The 15,457-nt window shown below is 45.7% G+C and overlaps 1 protein-coding gene across 2 annotated transcripts in view; it reads left to right on the top strand.

Annotated features, from left to right (window-relative positions):
• PAK1 (p21 (RAC1) activated kinase 1) overlaps positions 1-15,457 on the top strand; it is a 121,440-nt gene that overhangs the window by 89,600 nt on the left and 16,383 nt on the right. For both annotated transcript variants that reach the window (XM_084842467.1, XM_084842469.1), the window contains 5 exons: positions 5,854-5,970; positions 9,070-9,247; positions 11,346-11,409; positions 13,834-13,882; positions 15,107-15,219. In XM_084842467.1, the coding sequence (XP_084698593.1) occupies positions 5,854-5,970; positions 9,070-9,247; positions 11,346-11,409; positions 13,834-13,882; positions 15,107-15,219 (521 nt within the window). The remainder of the gene's footprint in view (positions 1-5,853; positions 5,971-9,069; positions 9,248-11,345; positions 11,410-13,833; positions 13,883-15,106; positions 15,220-15,457) is intronic.

Here is a 15,457-nt window from a genome sequence, read left to right as displayed (position 1 = left end):
CCCTGCTTGCTAGAGGACAGTGCCCCATCAAAGGCAACGGTGCAGTCCTTGACCCTGCTTTTAATGGGATGCCTTCCCACGGTTGCTCAGTGCTATAGTTGCCATTCCTTTCTTCCTCGGTGGAGCTGGTGGATAATCAGCGCCGGGCTCTGATGCCCCGAAACAAAACAGCAGGGAGCTCACGTAGCAGCTTCAACACAATAAAGCAGAGGCAAAACAAGGGCCTGCCGCTTCTTGGAGCAATTTTCTTTTTAAAAATGAAGCTTTTGTGTCTGCTTCACTGAGATTTGAAGAATTGCCAAGAGGTGTGTGAATGGCACAGGTCGGAAGGAGGTGAATTTCTCTCAAGAGCAGAGCTATCTCCGGGAAGAGATTGAGCTTAGGTGAGAACAGGCAGAAGGTAGAATCGTGGAATAGTAGGGTTGGAAGGGGTCTATAAGACCATCAAGTCCAACCTCTTGCTCAATGCAGGAATCCAAGTCAAAGCATCCCTCACAGATGGCTGTCCGGCTTCATCTTGAATGGCTCCAGAGTGGCAGAGCCCACTACCTCCCTAGGGAATTGGCTCCATTGTCGTATTGCCCTAACAGTCAGGAAGTTTTTCCTGATGTTCAGCTGGAATCTAGCTTCCCATCACTTGAGCCCATGATTCCGTGTCCTGCACTCTGGGATTATCGAGAAGAGATCCTGGCCTTCCTCTCTGGGACAGCCTTTCAAGTACTTGAAGAGTGCTATCATAAGTGAGAAAGGGCTGGATGCACCCAGTCTCATCTGATCTCGGAAGCTAAGCAGGGTCAGCCCTGGTTAGTACTTGGATGGGAGACTGCCTGGGAATCAGGCTTCCTGCATTGGCCAGGGGGTTGGATTTGATGGTCTTGTAGGCCCCTTCCAACCCTATGATCCTGTATCTCCCCTCAGTCTTCTCTTCTCAAGGCTAAACATGCCCAATTCTTTCAGTCTCTCCTCATAGGGCTTTGTTTCCAGGTAGATTGGAATCTAATGGTATTAGAATCATTAGAATCTAATCTAATGTTAGATTAATGTCAATGCAGTAGTAGATGAGCTGCTTCCAGCTGTTCAACAGTAGCAACAACATATAGGCTCTCCCCGCTCCCCTCTGTAAATTCAACTCCTGACATGAAGACAGCTTGGGGCGGAGGGAAATCAGGAGGCGATCCTTGTGTGAAAAGAACTGTGAGATCAGTTCTGGTACTGAAATTGCAAGGCTGAGTAGACTCGCCCTGTTCCTTGATCCTAAGCACATGTATGCTCTCAAGAGAGCCGCTACATTCTCCCTCTGGGTCTGCTTGGTGAACTTTTAGGCTCAAGTAAAAAGCAAAATAGATCCCCAGAACCTGAAGCTGCAACCCGTTCAGCTCATCAGTGCCAGGCACCCAAGACCAGTTTCAGTGCTAGTAGATTCTGAAAGAATCGCAAGTGCTTTCCTTCACGTATGTAAACCTCTTGTTTGCTGGCAAATTGTGACAAATTATCTACTCAGGCCCCTTTTTATTTCTATTTTCTTCCAGTTTGATGGTCTGTGTCTTTTCCCTGACCCTGGAGAAGCTTCTTGCTTTGCTCAGACAGTATCTGCTCACACCTGGCTTTTGAGTGCTGATGGCAAAAAGACTGCTTTGCACATTGTTTTGGAGAAATGCAGTTTCTTTTACTTTGCCAGCAATAACTATTTGTTTATTTCATTTAATGCTCTGCCCTTTCTCAAAAAGAGTTCAATTTGGTGTCATGTCCTCCCCCCACTCCCAGCTTTTATCCTGGTAACCAACTGGTTCAGTAGAGCTGGCTGAGAAATCTTGAGTAGGCCAGGTTTTCCCAGAGAACTTCATAGCTGAGTGAATTTGAATCCAGGTTGACAACACATTAGTCAAATGCAATTTAAATTTTGATAGAGTGCATCTTACATATTTTGTTACTAGCCTGCTTATATTTTCAGTGCTCAAATGTGTATAAGTTCACAATTTTAGTATTGTTGTTGGTGGCTGGGTTCCTACTCTTCTGTGTTGCACTGTTGTCTGGCGGACTCCATCTCTATGTAGTATTGGGGGTATAGCCTCCCCCCATTTCTACCTACAACCCCCCACCCCAAAGTGGGATCACTAGAGATTGGGGACAGTTCTAGCCTCTTCCTCCACTCGTCTCTGCCAACAGTGTTCTAGAAATGAGTGGCCCCTATTCATTCCTCTTGGGGCAGGGTGGACGTTTGTTGTTTCCCAGAATTGCATTGCGCGTCCCTCTCCCTTGAGTCTCTGCAATAAAGAGGCCCTCTCTTCATCCCTGCCTGTCCGTAATGATGCCCATTTTATTGCTTGGCTATAAAACGAGTGTGACATTCCCATTGCGCAGCAGGTGAGACAATAGTGCATCTTGAACAAAGGAAGATTTTTTTTTTAAAAAAAAGTGCCCAGCAAGCAATTTAATAAACAGCAATAAAGGCAGTTGGCATGGGCTGTCGGCCAATGAGTCCTTCGTTAGCATGGCAAAATTAAGTTGCTGTGCCAACAGTGTCCTTGATGTAGTCCAGTTTCTTCATGTTTTCCTAAAGAACAGTGAGTCTGGGAGAACCACTTTGCTGTAATCTGCAACGGTAGCTGACCCTCTTCCCTGCCCCCCATGTCCCCTTTAAAAATAATGATTATAAATAATAACACCATTCCAAATTAATTACATAGGAGGAAACTGAGAGGTTCAACCTTTAAGAGCCATTACACTGATTCCCAAACATCACAGATGGTTGTATCTTCCTTGCCTCATCCAATGTAGATGGAAACCAATTTGGAAGAATGCTTAAAGCATTCATGTTTAGATTCACGTCAGTTCTCCGGAAGAAGATCTCTGTCAAATTTCACTTTGGAGGAAGACTTCCATATGTGACACAAATCTTCATTATGCTCCACACATTTCCACTATCTAAATCTATTGACCTAAAATCTCCCGTTTAGCCTTTTGTGTTGTCGTTCCAACTTTTAAACAGTAACTTGTACTGTGCCTCTTTCAAGGCCTGCACACCTTTTTAAGCATCTTCTCTTTCTGATGGAAGAAGAGATGCTCTTTCTGAACTCCTGCCTGTCGGAGTTCGTGGCTAGGAGAAAATGTGTACCCTCATTAGGTGAGATGTTTGGCCCTTCTTGGCAAAACTATCTACGGTTCCCTTGAGTTCCCACCTCACACACGCGGTTTTCTTTCCAGGGCCTTGCCAGAGATGGCAGAAAAATGCCTCCTGTGGTTGCTTAGTAACCATAGCATACTCAGACATTTACCTTTTTCTGGCCTGCCACAGGCCGGGAGTGTACCATAAGCCACCTTCATGCGTAGAAAGAGGCTGCTGCCCACACCCCCGGCCCTGAAGTTGTGCGGCTTCTTGATCTCACCTCAGTGTCCGTGCGTTAGGCATAGACATTTGCAGGGAAACTTGCAGTGCTCTGAGGTCCTGTTTGTACAAGGTTTCAAGCCCTATACAGATGTTCAGACTGCTCACTGAAGAGTGAAAATCATGTAGGGAGGCAGGGGGTGTTCATGCAAGCCCTGCCTCTGAGGTCCCCACATGCCTGCATGAGACCATTGCTCATTTAGCACTAAGGTCGGAAAGGGGGCTATAAGCATGTTGGGCTGAGGACATGCTCAAATCTCCCTCTTATGGGGAATCCCGTAAAGGCACTCGCAACCCGCCTTCGGACTTTAGCACTGAATGTGCCAAGGTCTTCAGAGGAGCCCACGAGTCCAGGGCACGGCTTGCATGCGCACCACTGCTTCCCTAACCAGTTTTAGGGTCAAAATGACACGTTACATTATTGCGTGGTGTGTAGCTGAGGATAGGTTTTATTTTTTTACTCTAGAGTGGTGCACAAGGCCCCAATTTGGATTGGGACCACCATGCACTGGGATCGTCTTGTAGACCCCTTCCAACCCTACTGTTCTATGATTCTAAACCCCCCCACCATTTCCCTTCAGAAGTCTCCCTGCCCCCAGAGAAAAAAGCCTTCATTGTAGCCTAATGTAGTTTTGACTCTTAGCCCTTGTGTGTAGGTGAATGCTTATGCGCAGAAAGGTCTACATAAGTTGGCTTTTCGCTGCAGAGATTCATGTGTGGATGTCAGGGGTAGGGCCGAGGAGCTGTATGACCCCAGAGGTCAGGCTGGAGGCATCGCCCCACAGCCCCTTTCTGTGTGGGAAGCTCCTTCACACACAAATATGGTTATAGGTACCAAAATATGAGGGAAATGGAGCGTGAGGGGATTGGGGTGGACCATGGCTCTCCCTTGGCCACCACAGTAAATAGGACCAGTCCCAAATAATTAGAAGGTCTGTGATGGGCTCATTGTTGAGTGTGAGCAAATCCACCATCACAGGCCCAGAGCAGTTGCCTCTTGCCTCCCCCCCCCCCCGTTAAGAGTTCAATACAATACTCTGTATTGAACTCTCTTGAATATGCATTCAGTGAGAGATACAGAGCCCAGTAATCCATCAAGTGCAGTTCCTAGCTTGTGTGTGAGTAAGAGAGAGTTCTTACATATGACAGGACACCTTTGTGTTCCATGTTAATCTGGAGTAATTATCACCCTTGGGTTCTGTGTCACAGCCCATCTGAGATAAGAACTGCTGGTTTCCAAGACTTATGTATAGAAAGGTTGGGACAATCCAACCCCTTTTACCAATTGTGAACTATACTGGGAGAACAAGACAGGGGGGGAAGGGTGCTAAGGGATAACTAATGCACACAGAGCGATTTTGAATATCGCCCCAAGATTTGTCTTAGAGCTGGGTTGGGAGACATTGTCCATGATGTTATGAAATGGCCATGAAAATTCATGAAAATTCAGGGCCATGATGGACATCTGGATTGTTGGGTGCAGAGCAGATCGGGAGGGTAGATAGACCTGGTTGTCCTCAGCGTATGGTGAACCCTTCTCTTGAAACTGCTGCATGATTTCATCCGGCAACCTTGCTGGCAGTGTGACATAGCAGTGTGAAATGTGGAGGAATGCCTTACAGTGTTTTCAGGCTTGTTTTTGGTCCTGCTCTTCTGTAGACAGAGTGTTTGTATAAACTCATTTCTGAGGGAGATTTTTTTATTATAGTCTCCTCCCCTACCGCTCAACTTTTACATATCAATTGCATCCCCTGCACCCATTTTCCTCCGGTTGCAAGCCTCCATTCTCCCCTCTCCCCACAAATTTAGAACCAACAGTCTTAAAATTACTCCAGATTTTGCAAGTGTGTAATTCATTTGTTCAACCATTTGTATGCCACATTTTCAACCCCAAGGGTCCCCACAGTGGTTTACAATTGTATTAAAAATACACAAAGCAAATAAGTTGTTTATAGTAAAACAAAGAATTTTAATTGGCACAAAGAAGCAACAACAAAACATTACATATGGTTATATATTAAAGCACGTGAATTGTATTGTATGATAAAACATGCAAATCAACTGCGTCCATCAAATATCTGTTCAATCTGCAAAATTCAGGGGTTTAAACCTTAAATCCCAAGATGGGTGTCCTACAGGGAAAAACAGACCCTTGTGAGTGTATTGGGTCAATAAAGACCCCCTTCTTCCCCCTGCTCCCCAGATTGTGTAGTGAATGAAGGAATGTGTCATATATTCAGAGTGGTGTGTAATCCTGCAATCACAGTGAAGTACATAAATCGGTAGCGTTCATGGAATTTAGCACCCAGAACATTACAGGTTTAACTTAAAATACAAGCTTAGCTTCTAGTCCTTATGATACATGAAGATAGGCCAGTTATGGCCATTTTTGTTTTTAATGCATAGCATTCTGTATATTTCTCCTAGCCAGATAAGTTTTTCCCCCCTCCTAAATTGTTTCCATGCAGAACGTGAAGGCGGTGTCCGAGACCCCTGCCGTTCCCCCAGTTTCTGAAGATGAAGATGATGAGGATGATGCTGCCCCTCCCCCAGTCATTGCCCCTCGGCCCGAGCACACAAAATCTGTGAGTAGTCTCAAAATAGTTGGGCAATTTTGGCTCATCCGAGGAAGCATTTGCCAGTGGGGCGTTTATTCAGGTGACTTGTTCACCACAAGTATGATATAATCCAGATGCGATGGGCGGAGGAGTAGCTCACCACGGCTGTATGAACTGGCTCCCAGTGGGCATTGTGTTTGAGTGGGTCCAACACATCTGGAGGGCATCAAATTGGGGAGGGCCGCTATTGGTCTCTCCAGTTTATTGCTGTCTACACCAGGAGTCCCCAACCTTTTGGAGTTAGGAGGCATGTCTGGAATTTTGAGGGTGTTCTTGGGGGATATTTGGCTCAACAAGACTACAAGCGAGAAGAATCTTGGGATTGTTGTAGATCACAAGCTGAATATGAGCCAACAATATGATGAGGCTGCAAAAAAGGCAGTGCTATTCTGAGCTGCATTAATAGAAGTATAGCTTCCAAATCATGTGAAGTACTAGGTCCCCTCCACTCAGCACTGGTTAGGCCTCATCTGGAATACACTTTAAGAAGGATGCAGACAAGCTGGAGAGGGTTCAGAGGAGGGCAAGGAAGATGATCAGGGGACTGGAAACAAAGCCCTATGAAGAGAGATGGAAAGAACTGGGCATGTTTAGCCTTGAGAAGAGAAGACTGAGGGAGATAGGATAGCGCTCTTCAAGTACCTGAAAGGCTGTCACAGAGAAGAAGACCAGGATCTCTTCTCCATCATCCCAGGGTGCAGGACACGGAATAATGGGCTCAAGTGACGGGGAGCCAGATTCTGGCTGAACATCAGGAAAAACGTCCTGACTGTTAGAGCAATACGACAATGGAACCCATTCCCTAGGGAGGTGGTGGGCTCTCCCACGCTGGAGGCACTCAAGACGAGGCTGGACAGCCATCTGTCAGGGATGTTCTGACTTGGATTCCTGCATTGAGCAGGGGGTTGGACTCGATGGCCTTGTAGGCCCCATCCAACCCTACTATTCTGTGATTCTTATGATTCTCACAAAATGGCTGTTGTGGGAGCACCTTAACCATTCATAAAATGGATGCCGTGGTGGGCATGGCCAGTCACAGAACACCCATTTTCCAGAAGCCAAACAGGTGAGACTAAAAGGAAAACAAGCTGCCCAATATCCTAAGTACGAGGCAGAGCTGGGGTCTGAGCTCTGAAACACAAAGCCACTCTTTTGAACCCTGATGAAGATGGCTCAGGAGGGCAGCACTTCACTTTGTAGGAAGCCAGCCTCCCAGTTAATTTTGTTTTTAATTAAAACAAATCTTGAGAACTAAAATAAGAACCAGGAGGGGCAGGGAGCCTTGTGGGCACCAATAGAGGTGTCCATGGGCACATTGGCATCCACAGGCACCACGTTGGAGACCCAAGATCTAGATGGATGCAGCAACTCTCCAGGTTTTCATACCAGGAGTCTTTCCCAGCCCTACCTGGAGATTGAACGAGGAGCCTTTTGCATGTGCATGACTGTCGAGCTACGCTCCTTCCCTGATCGAATGCAGCATTGACCCAGTTTGCATGTAATGGTGGCAGATCATAGGTTAATTAACCCATGATTTGTCGGGTCACATGCTGTATGTGAGCCACTTCTGATTTGAATATGCAGCCTCTGATCAGCCCAGTGGTACGTTGATTTATGATGTGTGAACCTGAACGATATGTGTTATTCGTGGGTTAAACAACCCAGAGTGAACCTATGATTAGTTCTTAGGTTAACCCATGAATAACTTGTACTGTCAAGGTTTACATGTCCCAAGGCGTCCTATGATCGGACCAAACAGAGGTTGGATATTCAAATCGGAAGCAGCTCATGTGCGGCACACAACCCAGCAAATTGTGAGTTAATTAACCCATGATTTGCCATTGTTATGTGTGAATGGGACCTTATATTTTCCAATAGGAACCAGCCAGATGTGTGTAGGTGCTAAAGAGCAGGGCGTAACAGTAAGGGCCAAGGCTGTGTGTACCCCCACACAAAATAAAATAAATGAGATTCTGCACTTGGACAATCCTAAATTGGCACCAGGGACAGCTGAATTCTATGACCTGTATAAATTACATAAAATGTGTTGTTTTTAAATGTTTGCATAATTTAATTCTGCAAGGTTTATTGTTTTCCTAGTAAAGGCGAGAGTTAAGGATTTGGGCAGAGCACTGAAGCCTGTCCCAAATGCTGGAGAACATATTAATCTAACCCTCTAGTGTCTTAAGATTTCAGCACAGATTACTCTCACACTTTAAGCATATCTCTACAGCCATATGGGCTAGAAGCTTGCTTAAAAATCAATGTGGAACTGGGAATTCTGTGCTCATTAGTACGTTCTGTGCTCTTTTGGAATCATAATACGTACACAGCTTTAGCAACAGCCTTTCCTTGTTGCGTTTCTCCAGCATTTGGCGCTTCAGATGTACTGCTGCTCTGTCTGGAAGTTCCACTTAGCAATTGTGGCTAATGGCTGTTGATAGCCCTCCCCTCCATCAATTTGTTGGCCGCTTCCTGAAGCTGCTTTTAAAATGGATCCGTCACCTCACCTTTTGGTAGTGGGTTCCATAAGTGGATTATGTGTTTGTATAAAGAAGTACCTTCTTTGGTTAGTGTTTTGTTTTACACGAGAAGCGGGGTGCAAGTATTGCTAATAAGTAATAAATAACATTAAGCTGTGAAGTTGTTTGTTGAAATCTGGCTTGTCGTTGCGTACATCAACCCTGAAAACAAACCATGGCATAAATCACAAGTAAAAGCCATGGTTTGTTGTTGGCTTGTGAAGTCTGGCTTGTTAAACCATAGGTTGTTGTGATGTCTGAGCACAGAATTGTGGCTTATACCTGGATTGTTTGTGTTTCTGTCTGCCCTGAAACAGAGCAACTCGAAAATGACACCACCCTGAAGCCTGGCAAAATGGGCAGGAGAGAAACAAACTCGAAAGAGGGAAAACAAGCCATGGTTTGTTTGTTTGTCCGCAAGACAATTCATGGCTAAAACAAACCATAGTTAATATAAACCAGGGCTTAGTGTTATGTGCTAACGCTACCAGTGTTTTGAAGTATTTTGGAAACATTTACATATATTCCCCCCACCTACATTTAGATATATACTCGATCTGTGATCGAGCCCCTTCCTCCAGCCCCAACCAGAGATGTGGCCACCTCTCCGCTTCCCTCCCCTTCTGAAAACAACACAACACCCCCAGATACGCTGACAAGGAATGTGGAGAAACCGAAGAAAAAACCCAAAATGACTGACGAAGAGATCTTGGAAAAATTAAGTAAGTCTCTTGCTCTGGAGTTTCTAAACTGTAAATTCCGGGGAGGGGGAATATTGCAGCTCCTGTCACAGGGTCCGGCCCTTGCAGCTTCAGAACTGGTTCCAGACAAATTTCACACCAGACTTCACTTTGTGTCTTGTGTGACTTGTCGGCCAGCTGAGGTGCAAATTTTAGCACTCTCAGTGTGGAAGAAAGGTTTGTTTTTTTAAAAACTCTGCTTTCTGAAAGCTTTCACAGTGATGTCAGTGGTGGGTCATGTGATAGCTCAGCTTCTCTAAATAGATAGCGTGCATACGTGTGTGAGTGTGTGTTAGGTGTGAATTTCAGAGCCGCCCTAGAAATTGCTCTTGGTCTCTGAACTTCGGGATGTGCAAGACGGTATTCTAACTATATAAAAAGAGCTCTGCTGGATCAGACCAGGGCGTCCATCATATTCAGCATCTTGTATCTGTGAGTGGCTAATCAGATACCTGTGGGAACCCCACAAGCTGGATATGAGGGTAATAGCTCCCTCCCACTCGAGTTCCCTAGCAATTGGTGTGTGGAGGTTGAATATAGCCGTCATGACTAGTCTGCTTTCAGGAAGCCTACAAGTAGGACATAAAGGCAAGGGCAGCCCTCCCCTGCCATTCCCCCCACGCATATGCGCGCTCACACGGCATACAGAGGAATACAGTGACTCAGCTTGGATGTTCAATTTAGCTATAGTGGCTACTAATACTTATTGGTAGACTGTCCTCCGTGTATCTATCTAAACCCCTTTTAAAGCCATCTGTGACTGTGGCCATCACTACAGCTTGTGGCAACAAATTCTACAAATTGTGTGAGGCTAATAGGAAGCCTTTCTTCCCACAGTGCCTAGTTGAACTCTGGAATTCACTTCCACAAGATGTAGCGATGGCCACCAATTTGGATGGGTTTAAAAGGGGGTTAGACAAATTCCTGGAGGAGAAGGCTATCAGTGGCTACTAGGCTTGATGGCTATATGCTACCTCAGGTATCAGAGGCAGTGAGCCTGTGTACACCAGTTGCTGGGGAACATGGGCAGGAGGGTGCTGTTGCACTAACATCCTGCTTGTGGTTTCTGGTCGACAGCTGGTTGGCCACTGTGTGAACAGAATGCTGGACTAGATAGACCCTTGGTCTGATCCAGCATGGATGTTCTTATGCTCTTAAGTGCTGTCTTTTATCTGTCTTGAATCTGCTGCCCATCAATTTCATCAGATGACCTCGAGTTACAGTATTGGGAGGGAGAAAATTCTTCCCTCCCTTTCTCTCACCCCTCTTGCTCCACACAATGCCCATTTCACATGTAACCGTGGCAAACGGTGGGTTAATTAACTACAATTAGTAGTTAGGTTAACTGTAAGTTGTTTAACCCATGATAAATCAATAGTGTCTGGGTTCGGATGTAACATAACCCACAAAACCTGCGGAATGTGCCTGGCATGTGCTGCCGTTACATGCAAACTGCCCCATGCCTCCTGCATAATTTTAATAAAACTTGATCATCTCTCTCCCCCCACCCCCAGCCCCGGCCCAAGCTTTTGCTTATAGAGTATATATTCTAATGCAGCTTTCCCTATCCTAGTACCCTCCAAATCTTTTGGACTACAACTCCCAGCATTCCTGACCATTGGCCATGTTGGCCGGGGCTGATGGGGTTGAAGTCCAGCACATCTGGAGAGTACAAGGCAAGCTGGGGAAGACTGTAATCTAATCCCTTGATCCTTTTGATTTCCCCTTAAATTACTCAGAGGCTGCAAAAGTACATTGAAGCCCTTGTTTCTGCTCTTTGAACTTCTAATCTGGGCACTTCTTACTCGGTCTTTTGATAAATGAGATTACTTGAGAAACTGTGGAAACTGAACTGCATGCCCAAGGAACTGAGGTCTTGCTAGGAGCTGTGATTGATCAGTTCAGGTTCTGCAAAATGTATTTTTACATTTGCTTGCAGAGGAGCTGAGCTGTCTTTCAAAGACAGTTTTTTTGCTTTTGTCTAAGCAAAATAAAATCCTAACTGTAGTGTTTGCTTCTCCCCCTGCTTTGTTGTTGTTGTTGTTGTTGTTGTTGTTGTTGTTGTTGTTGTTGTTCGAAGGAGGTATAGTAAGCGTGGGCGACCCCAAGAAGAAATACACAAGTTTTGAGAAGATCGGACAAGGGTTAGTATATTGTTGCCAACTTCCTCCACCTCTTCTGTCTTTAATATGAAGCAAGCTTGGACCTGGTATTGCTAGAAATGCTCTTTCCTTCTTTGCTAAAGTAAAGCTAGCAGTTGTGATGGCAAATGACTGTAATGTACACTTCTGTGCTCTCAGAGTGCCTGCATGAACACAGTCATGGCTTCTTAATTCTTTAATTAAGAACTAAAGAATCCTAGGGCTGTTACCTGATTAAAAGAATCTTAGTTCAGCCTTGTGTAACCTGATGCCTTTCAGGTGTGTTGGATTACAACTCCCTTCATCCCTAGCAAGTTTCTGCTGACCTGATGCTAAGCACATGTAGTTTGGAATAAGCAGCATTTTGTTGTAGAAATGGATACTATATTTTAAAGTAAAAATAATAAAGGCGAGCTTCTGTAACCATATATGCATAGAGCTGACCAACTATCCTGACAATAAAATGTTTAAAGATAAGGAAGGAATGGTGCTTTGGTGAGCAGAATCGGCCCCAGCATACCCATGCTAGGCCTGGTTGCCACGGCCCTATCACCTGCCACTCTCCGGGTGAGGGGTGGGGAACATTTTTCAGCCAGAGGGCCAACTTTCGTTTCAGAGAGCCCTCGGGGGCTGCATTCCAGTGGTGGGTGGGGCCAAAGGCCACAAGGGTGGGGCCAAAAGTACGAAAAAATACCAAACATCCCAGCATATTGTAGCCTAAAGCTCTTACTAAGCCTTAGGAGAGGCATTTCAACCTTTTAGAAAGAGGAAGAAACTGCACAAAAGCCACCCCAGCAATTGGTGGTTGGGGAAAGGGTGTGGGGCCAGATCGTGACCCGGGATGGGGCCAGATTTGGCTGCCGGGGCTGAAGTTCCCCACCCCTGCTCTGGGTGGTCATTTGAGGGCCCCCTGAGCTGTGGCGCTGTGGACGTTTGGCCCCAAAATCCGGCCCTAGCCACACCTCTGTGAGGGAGTGTTCGCTTCAAAAAGCATTTTTACACATTCTTCTTGCCATTTCTGTGGGAATTTTTTTTGGTGCTTGTTTTGTTTTTGGCCTTTGGCATCTGTGCACTATTGTGTCTTACAACCATTTGGTGAGTTACCAGTTCACCGAAGAGCAATTTGCACGGACTAGTAGGCAGTTAGGTCATAAAGACAAATGGCCTGCCCAGAGCCAGGAAGCCATTTTTGTCACAGGGCCAAGAATTCCGGTAAACGGCTCTGCCCACAAATAAACCTACTGGGGTTGGTGAGGAGGCTGAACCACAGCTAGCTAAGATAGTAATATGAGCAGTCATCAAAAGAACTTTGCCTCTTTGTCAAATGTAGCGAGCTGATAAACGTGTGTAGGGATCATTCCAGGGGAAATTAAGCTCATTAAAAGTAGCTGAATGTTTGCCTCTTAAAAAAAAAAAATTGAGGACGAAAAGGCAGCTTTTAGAGGTGTGTGAAATGCTCCTGGGTGGAATGAACTCTTAAATACATCCTCTTCATGTGTGTTCGTACGTTCATTCTCTCTTATTCTGGCTGCTTACAAAATTATTGTTCTCCCTCTTGATGGCTTCTTCAGTTCCGGTTTCTTTTTTTAAACTGGGTCTGCCTGCTGCTCACTGTGTGATCTCAGCAAATTGGATGATGAGTAGGATGATGTCACAGCATGCTATAACCAATTGGGTCTCTCTGTCTGGCGAAGTGGTGTTGTGGCTGAGGGCAAACGAGGCCCTGAGCAAAATTGGAGAGTTCAGAGGCTCTACTGCAGGGGTGGGCCACATGCGGCCCCCGTGCCCCCCCCACTGCGCTGCCAAAATTCATGATGGCAGCAGCAAAAAAGGTGATTTGCCGCCAAAAATTGGCAGCAAACCAGTACCGAATGATACAGTGGTTCAATTTAGATTTAAATTTGGCCATTGTAGCATTCTGTAGCAGTTTGCTGCCATAAATTGGCGGCAAACTGGCAACTTCTTTTTTTACTCTGCTGCCCGACCCCACAGAGGTCCACGGGCCACAGAAATTGTCCCCCGGACCTCCTGAAGTTGCCCGCCCCTGCTCTGCTGGGATGGCTAACCCTGTCTACTTTGTGTCAATGCCTTATTTACAAAGCTGGTTGAAGACCACTGAACTTGAACTATTGGCTTCCAAATTCTCCCTCTCCTCTGGCTTTTGAATAGAACTTGGCTTATAACAGGCCAAAGTTCCTCTTGTCTGCCTTCCTGTGAGAAACAAGAATATTACAGGAAATGCAGGTTATTTATTTAACTAGCTTCTCTAGCATCCTTAGGAGCAATGTTCTTGGTTGTTCAGATAACAAGGAGTACACCGCCTTGTTATAGTAACAGAATATTGTGTGTCAGCTCATAGTTTTAGTTTGCGAATAAGACAGCTGAAAAAAAAATCTAACAGATTGTCCCCTTCTGTTTTTGTTCTAGAGCTTCAGGTACTGTTTACACAGCAATGGATGTTGCTACAGGGCAGGAGGTAAGTGGTATGGGGAGCCTGCTCCTAAACTGACCTTTGGGGCAAAGATTCATCACTGAATGCCCAAGCAAATCATTCCAAATTGCAGATTAATACTTCGGGGCATATCCATAATGTCCCCCCTCGGCCACAGCCATCGAGAGGAATTACTTAATGGCATATCTGTTGCATGCTCTGTTCCAGGCTCTGTTCCAAAGTAATGTGACTGAATCAGACTTCCTTTTTGTGATGTCAGGTTTTGGATAAATCGGTCTGGTATAAAACACCATCTTAAGCATGGGGGGAATGGCCTAAAAGCAGATGCTGCTGCTGCAGGCTTGCTTAAGCTAAGCAAGTCTGGGTCCAGTCCGTGCCTGGAGCAAGGCCATTGTTATCAGTTTATCCCTAAAATGGAAACATGGCATGCAGTGGCTGTTGGGTTGTATCATTGAGAAGAACTGCCCCGTTATAGCACATACTGCTTCATTATGGGAGCAGGATTTGTGTTCCACCTGAATACGCTTGAACACAGGTTGGATGTTCTCAATCTTGCAGTAGTGCCAGCAGGAATTTCTGAATCCAAATCCTAGAATTGGGGCTGGTTCGCCTGTGTGTTTTGGACTGTTCAGTTTCTCAGGAACTTGATTGCCCAGAATGGCGGCTGCGTGGAAAAATATTGCATTTCAGGGAACATCAGAGGGTGATAGAGAAGCTCTGTCTGAGGTGTTATATCTGTGGTGGCTCATTCAGACATGCAAGCTGCCACTTGACGCTGCAGCTGTCAGATGGCAAACATGCCTGCCTGAATCAGCTCTCGGAGGAGGAATTAAAGCAGGCATGCAGGGCCATGACTAGTCAGCTGCTGATGTGTGTACAGTTTCACCTTTAGGTGGTATGCTGTGGGAGTGGTAGGCTTCTACACTGAGTGAGGGGAGAGGGTGAGGGGTTGCAGTGGAGGAATTGGCCTAGGTGTTCAAGCCAAGGTGTTGAGGGCGAGTGACTTGATACCGATGGCGCTCGATTGCTGCTTAGACTTCACTCATGATTTCTGCCTGCCTCGGGCACCCATTTTACTAACTGCGGGAAATTTGTCTCTGACTTTGGGACATGTTCCTTTGTCCTTGAAGTTTGTCAGAATCCTAACAAAAGAATTCAGAGTTGGAAACTGGAATAGCAGCCAGCTTGGAGCAACGGATGTCAGAATTGTGATGCTTCCTCTCTTGTCTCCCCCACCCCCAATTTCAGGTTGCAATCAAACAGATGAACTTGCAGCAGCAGCCCAAGAAAGAGCTGATTATAAATGAAATCCTCGTCATGAGGGAAAACAAGAACCCCAACATTGTCAACTATTTGGACAGGTATTTGCAATCCTGCAAGAGGGAAATTCTTTAGTTGGATATAATTTGGTTTAGAGCCAGATCTAGTCTAGATGGATGGTATCGTGGATTGCCCCTTGAGCAATTATTGGGTAACAATTCTTGTGGCCTTCCTTTTGCTATTCAGAAACTTGGGTATCTGAAGGACCGTATGCCCTTTCTTTAAGTTCGTCTTCTGACCCTTGCTCCAAGTATCTGAGAATAGGTGGGTGGCAGCCAG

The sequence above is a fragment of the Heloderma suspectum genome, chromosome 3, assembly GCF_057233095.1.
Source record: "Heloderma suspectum isolate Gila_16-S chromosome 3, 16-S_ref, whole genome shotgun sequence".
Lineage (NCBI taxonomy): Eukaryota > Metazoa > Chordata > Lepidosauria > Squamata > Helodermatidae > Heloderma > Heloderma suspectum.
The sequence above is the reverse complement of the archived record's forward strand: the minus strand, read 5'-3'. Positions and strand labels throughout refer to the sequence as shown.